The sequence below is a fragment of the Sinocyclocheilus rhinocerous genome, unplaced genomic scaffold (genome assembly GCF_001515625.1).
Source record: "Sinocyclocheilus rhinocerous isolate Xijiao unplaced genomic scaffold, SAMN03320098_v1.1 scaffold1243, whole genome shotgun sequence".
Taxonomy (NCBI): domain Eukaryota; kingdom Metazoa; phylum Chordata; class Actinopteri; order Cypriniformes; family Cyprinidae; genus Sinocyclocheilus; species Sinocyclocheilus rhinocerous.
Window position 1 is genome coordinate 3,049,159 of NW_015626033.1, and position 6,218 is coordinate 3,055,376.

The 6,218-nt window shown below is 37.2% G+C and overlaps 1 protein-coding gene across 2 annotated transcripts in view; it reads right to left on the reverse strand.

Moving 5' to 3' along the window:
* Positions 1 to 6,218, reverse strand: part of LOC107707932 (actin filament-associated protein 1-like 2) — a 40,116-nt gene that overhangs the window by 16,998 nt on the left and 16,900 nt on the right. For both annotated transcript variants that reach the window (XM_016512065.1, XM_016512062.1), the window contains exons 2-4: positions 4,820 to 4,948; positions 2,191 to 2,253; positions 496 to 575 (exon numbers count right to left, since the gene is read on the reverse strand). In XM_016512065.1, the coding sequence (XP_016367551.1) occupies positions 496 to 575; positions 2,191 to 2,253; positions 4,820 to 4,948 (272 nt within the window). The remainder of the gene's footprint in view (positions 1 to 495; positions 576 to 2,190; positions 2,254 to 4,819; positions 4,949 to 6,218) is intronic.

Sequence of the window (6,218 nt, forward strand, 5' to 3'; positions counted from 1 at the left end):
GAAAGACACTAAGTACCGGATGAAGTGCTTCTTATTCTTACCCAAAAATACAAAATGGAAGAAAAAGTTAAAACTGAACACAATCTTGCTACTCAAGCTGTGTATGAACATTTTTATATATATTTATTTGCTTCTTTTCCATTTTGCATTTACTTGTACTTTCAATACTTAAGTACGTTTAAGATTAAAAAATTACTTTTCGTACTTAAGTACAATAAATATCACATACTTTAAGACTTTTACTCAAGTAATATTCTAAACGGTGAATTCAACTTCTACCAAAGTCATTTTCTGGTAAGATATCTGTACTTTTACTTGAGTATGGCTTTCAGGTACTTTATACACCACTGCTTGCAATGCGTTACCCCCAGCACTGGTCATACTACCATCTCAAAACAAACTGAGTGTGAAATTAATCTGTGTTGATTTTTTATCTTTTTGTATCTTTGTCATTCTGTAAATAGCGTTTAAATGAAGTTGAAATGAGTCACTTACTGGTCTGGGAGGTGGAGGCTCTGGTGGGTTCTTCACAGGGATGTGTTTACCTGGTTCTCCATTGGCTTCTGGTCTGTAGTCTGAGGAGCATATTGATTTTCACACAGAACAAAAGTGGCTGTTAATAAATAGATTGAAGACTTTTCAAAGGGTTTATCAAGTGCAGCAATAAGAAGCATTGAAGAACTGTACTTGCAAGCAACAAGTAAACATATTAATTCTGCTGTTCATCTACCACTGTTTGGATATGCTAGCGGCTCAGCTCTGGTAACATTGCATAGCCTGCGGCAGTCTCTTAGAGTCTCTTAGAGCTGATGGCCATATTCAGTGGCTTCCCATCAGACATTCCTTCGACTTCCTCTCCAAACGGTAACATCTGGGTTGCCGTAGGAACGCAAGGCGAATACCAAATCAGCACAGCAAGGGCTAAGAGTCACCAAAGAGTCAAGACACCCAGCAATAAGAAGCATTGAAGAACTATACTTGCAAGCAACAAGTAAACATATTAATTCTGCTGTTCATCTACCACTGTTTGGATATGCTTGCGGCTCAGCTCTGGTAACATTGCATAGCCTGCGGCAGTCTCTTAGAGTCTCTTAGAGCTGATGGCCATATTCAGTGGCTTCCCATCAGACATTCCTTCGACTTCCTCTCCAAACGGTAACATCTGGGTTGCCGTAGGAACGCAAGGCGAATACCAAATCAGCACAGCAAGGGCTAAGAGTCACCAAAGAGTCAAGACACCATGAAGTGCTGCTTTTCACTGAAATTCAATTTATCCACACCACTTACATTTCTCTGTTGGTCTACGTGAGCTCTTGAATTGCATGTTGTGTCACATAAGTGACATATCGCACTTCATTTTTATCATATGCAGTTTCATTTATCAGATGCAAATAACACAAGGTTGGGGAAATTTTCACATACAGTCTGGAAATGATGAAATCATTGTGCATGACATAAATAATAGAAAGAAATTCTTTCTGCATGAACTTCAAAGGGTTGCTCTCTTGATAAGCTCTTTTAAAATTGTTTATTAAAATGGTGACGTTTGTGAATTTGATCAAAGAATGCCACCACAATTTAGTCATGCATGTATCTTTTTGGCGCAGACCACTGCAATGTGAATGTTAAGTCTGGTTTTATTGTTACTCTCATTCTTCAGCGAAATCTAAACAAAGCAGCTTGGCCTCAGATGGGGGTCTGGCAGAGAGAGCGAGAGGAGGACAGGAGTTACTGAGAAACAGACAGGAAATGGTGAGGAGTGGGGGGAGGGGGGCTTAACACTTCAGCCATAACCCAATCACCCCCCTAAAAATGACACACATTCACAGCAGCGCTGTCAAACAGCAAGATAAACCACTGTGATATGTGACAGACATGTTTACAGGTCTCATCGAAATCTAAACAAAGCAACTTGGCCTCAGATGGGGGTCTGGCAGAGAGAGCGAGAGGAGGACAGGAGTTACTGAGAAACAGACAGGAAATGGTGAGGAGTGGGGGGAGGGGGGCTTAACACTTCAGCCATAACCCAATCACCCCCCTAAAAATGACACACATTCACAGCAGCGCTGTCAAACAGCAAGATAAACCACTGTGATATGTGACAGACATGTTTACAGGTCAGGGGCCATTTTCATCCTCACACCTGCAAAAGGTATTATAAGTTTATTATGGTGAAGATTATAGACTCACCTCTGTCTTGGTTTTGACATGTGACGATGACCTTGTTCATGTAGATGTATTCTTCATCTCCTCCTGTTAAATAGCCATAATAAAAGACTGAATTACAAATTTGAATCTTGTTTTTTAAAAACTCACATAATGCCAAGATCATAGCTTTATGTGCTGAGTTTTGTGCTCAAAAGGTATCTGGACACTTAAATTACCAACCCGATCTCATGAGAAAGCATACGCATTTTACAAAGTGTTGCCTACAAAACAAATTTGTATGATGTGATTGGTAGAAAGAAATTAATAAATAAAAAACTAAGCATGAACTTGCACCCCCACCCATGCGAAAACGTCTGAATGAAATCAAATTCATATGAGTTCACCACCAATTTGCCAAAAAGTAAAACTATTTATGAATTGTTAGGCTGTAATTTACACTTAAAATATGACTTTAAGTGTCACAGGCTGATATGGATAAGCCATTAATTATTTTGTTATGACCCTCATGTTATGACCTATAACCAATAAATGGCTGATATTAAAGTTATACAATATTTTCTCTAAATAAATAAAATAGAAAAACACTAGGTACCACAACATTATAACATACTTTATAAAATACACCAATACAAACACCACTATTACTAATATATCAAGCATCTCTGCAAAATATCAAACTAAGGGGAATTTATTTTAAAGAAATATAGAACAGATTTCAATTAAAACATTTCACATAAAATCATTTTTGTTTGGTTTTAAATGGAAAAACATAACGTATACTGTATAAATTCAAGATAAAAAGTATTTTTATGGTTGGTCAAACATTAGTGGAACATGTTTATAGTTAATGCGATGATCTACACCTGTGGTTACTCTGCTAGGACACCTGTGCGAACTTGAGGAACTTATTTATTGCCTATTTATTCAATAAATTCACACAATTTAAGTGTGGCCTAATTGTCCAAATACGTTTGGGGCCACTGTGAACTTACGGGAATAAAGATACTCTGCTCCACTCAAATAACCTTGCCTGGAACTTCTAGAACTTGTTTGACTTTTCCTCCCCCTCCTTCTTTTTCAGATTCTGGACACTTTCATCCCTCACTTATTTTACAGAACATGTAATAGATTTCTGTTATAGAGAAGAACAGTGAGAGTTTTGTGCTACACTTCTCTTGTGTAAGGGTCCAAAGGCATCTCCAGGGTCCCTCCTTCTGTGCACATCAAAGACAGGCCAGTGGGAGACATAGACATAGATAGGTCATATTCTATCATAATAAAAGTGCTGATTTAGTCTGTAGGAGATGGTTTTATAGCATTTGCTTGGCAACAAATTACATTTTAGGGTGTTTTTTGGATCTTCAAAATAATTCAGATGATCTAAATTAAGCATAAGGAACAAGATGATGGCAGATACATGGAACATGGCAGTCCACAGGTAACACAGCTTTGATGCATTTTTGGAGGGAAAATAAACTAAATTAAGCATAAGGAACAAGATGTTACCATGGCAGATACATGGAACATGGCAGTCCACAGGTAACACAGCTTTGATGCATTTTTGGAGGGAAAATAAGATTTGGAGGATGGAAATGAAAGCTATTTATAAGCTGCTACTAAAAGGAAGTGAGTGTCCCTAGAGGATAAAAACAGCCTTTGGAAAATGATACAGTTTGAAGCCAGGGGAGGAAGTGCACAAGCCCGAGACCAGAACATGAAAAACCTACAGCCATGCTTGTGTGAAGAAAGAAGCACATGCACGGACCAAAATTAGGGGCTCCTTAATAAGACAGAACAGAGCAGATTCTCTAAACAACACAGAAGCTATAAATGTACACACAACTGTTGCTCCTCGTAAGGACAATTGGGCTATGCAAGTGTCATGCTGAAATACATATACTGTATATAAAACTGTACATTTGTTAGGCCTTTTGCTACTTTCTATTTACACCAGTAGAGTGCTCCCACATGAGCAGCACACAACAAGGTCTGTAATATAATTGTGCATTAACCATAGGTTCTTAAACTTTTTCAGGGGGCAAACCTGATTTAACAATAAAAAAGTTGTGGTAATCATTATGTACACTATTGTTTAAAAGTTTGGGGTTAGTAAGATTTTTTAAGAAATCAATACTTTTTAGCAATGATGCATTAATTTATCCATAAAAGGACAGTAAAACATTTATAATGTTACAAAAGATTTCCACTAAAATATTAAGCAACACAACATTAATAGTAATAAGAAATGTTTCGTGAGCCCCAAATCAGTATATTAGAATGATTTCTGAAGCATCACTGGAGACTGGAGTAATGGCTGAAAATCCAGCCTTGCTATCACAAGAATAAATTACATTTTAAAATATATATTTAAATAGAAAAAAAGTTTTAAAATGTAATAATATTTCACAATATTACTATTTTACTGTATTTCTGATCAAATAAATGCAGCCTTGATTATCATGAGACTTTTCAAAAACATAAAAAAAATCGTACCGACCCCAAACTACTGAAATGTAGTATACTAAAAAATTAGCCGATTCATTCATTGTTGGTCCTTTTTGTCCAATCAGGTTTTTGTCCAATCACAGTGTGAGAAGCACTGGTGTAGAGTCAGATGGTTCGTTTAGACAGTATGATGTTATTTATGTACCATTGGAAGACTTGTACGACTGAAGCAGCTCCGTCAGAAGGCCCTTCTGTACTGTGGCATTTCCACTCAGCTTCTCTCCATCCAGGATCTTCAGGAACCTCTGCAGCTGCTCCAACAGCTGCTCCAGCACTGCACACACACACACACACACACACACACAACATACTGTAGTTAGCTAGAGTAATAAAGAAAAGTGTCATGGTAGTGCACAAGTTCTCCTGCACTGTATATATATATATATATAGAGAGAGAGAGAGAGAGAGAGAGAGAGAGAGAGAGAGAGAATTAATATGTTTACAATTTGATTTAGTTGAGGATTATCTGCATTTTGGCAACATAAGTGAAATTAACATTACTAATGGTTAACAGCACAAAGGTGAACCTCTTGTGCCTGTAAAAAGCCATATGATGCGCTTCTCTGATCTCAAGAGCGAGCTATATGAGCTATATGTTACACACACTAAACCAAGTAGGTTTCATAACAAAATCATCTATTTCCTAAAAATCTGTTGGCTAACCTCTGAATGTTATGCTAATTGTTGACGACATCCGTACTATTTGGTCTTTTGTGTCTGTGTTAGGATAGTTAGCGGCAGGCTGAGGTCAAGGATACGTCATGGGTTGTCGGGTGAATGGGGAGGCTTTGTCACTCTACCCACACACCCTCCAGGGGTCAGCAGCAAACTGGGCATCCCAGTCTTGACTATGAGAGCCTTACTTTCTTTGTGAATAGCATTGACTTGCAACAGAACAGACCTTACTGGAAAAAAGCTCAAAAAAGGAAATGAAACCAAAAGTATAGATTATCATGTGTGGTTTACATCTCATCAAAACTCCACATAAGGTTCTAAAGCACTGGTGCGTGCCAAATTAACTATCAAACTCCCTTTAGCCAAACTGCATTCCATTTAGTCATATAAAAACATGCTGTTTGTCTTCATTTCGTGGTATAAATTACAAATGAGTGAGTGTTGGTTGTTGGTTAACTTACTAACAGTCACTCTCCTGTTCACATAAAAATTTGTTCATCATACTTAAAATTTCAAAGGGATCAAATATGACATTTGTGTGATGCAACAATGAGCTGAGGATGAGAGATGAAACTTGTAGTGTCCCATTTTTGAGCAACCCCGATGGATTATACAATACTTTATGAATTGTATGCAGCATCTTATAAAAGGGAAAGTTCTGGTCCTGGATGCTAACTGGTCAACAGAGCATTCTAGCCCTGCAAAAATACAGGAAATACAAACAGCTATGATGTGAAACATCCATTCAATATAGCTATATCACTGCACAGCACACATACAAATTAATTATTGTATATTTGCATCAGGGACTATATATTTTGATCAGTCTATATATATATATATATATATATATATATATACAGTATATA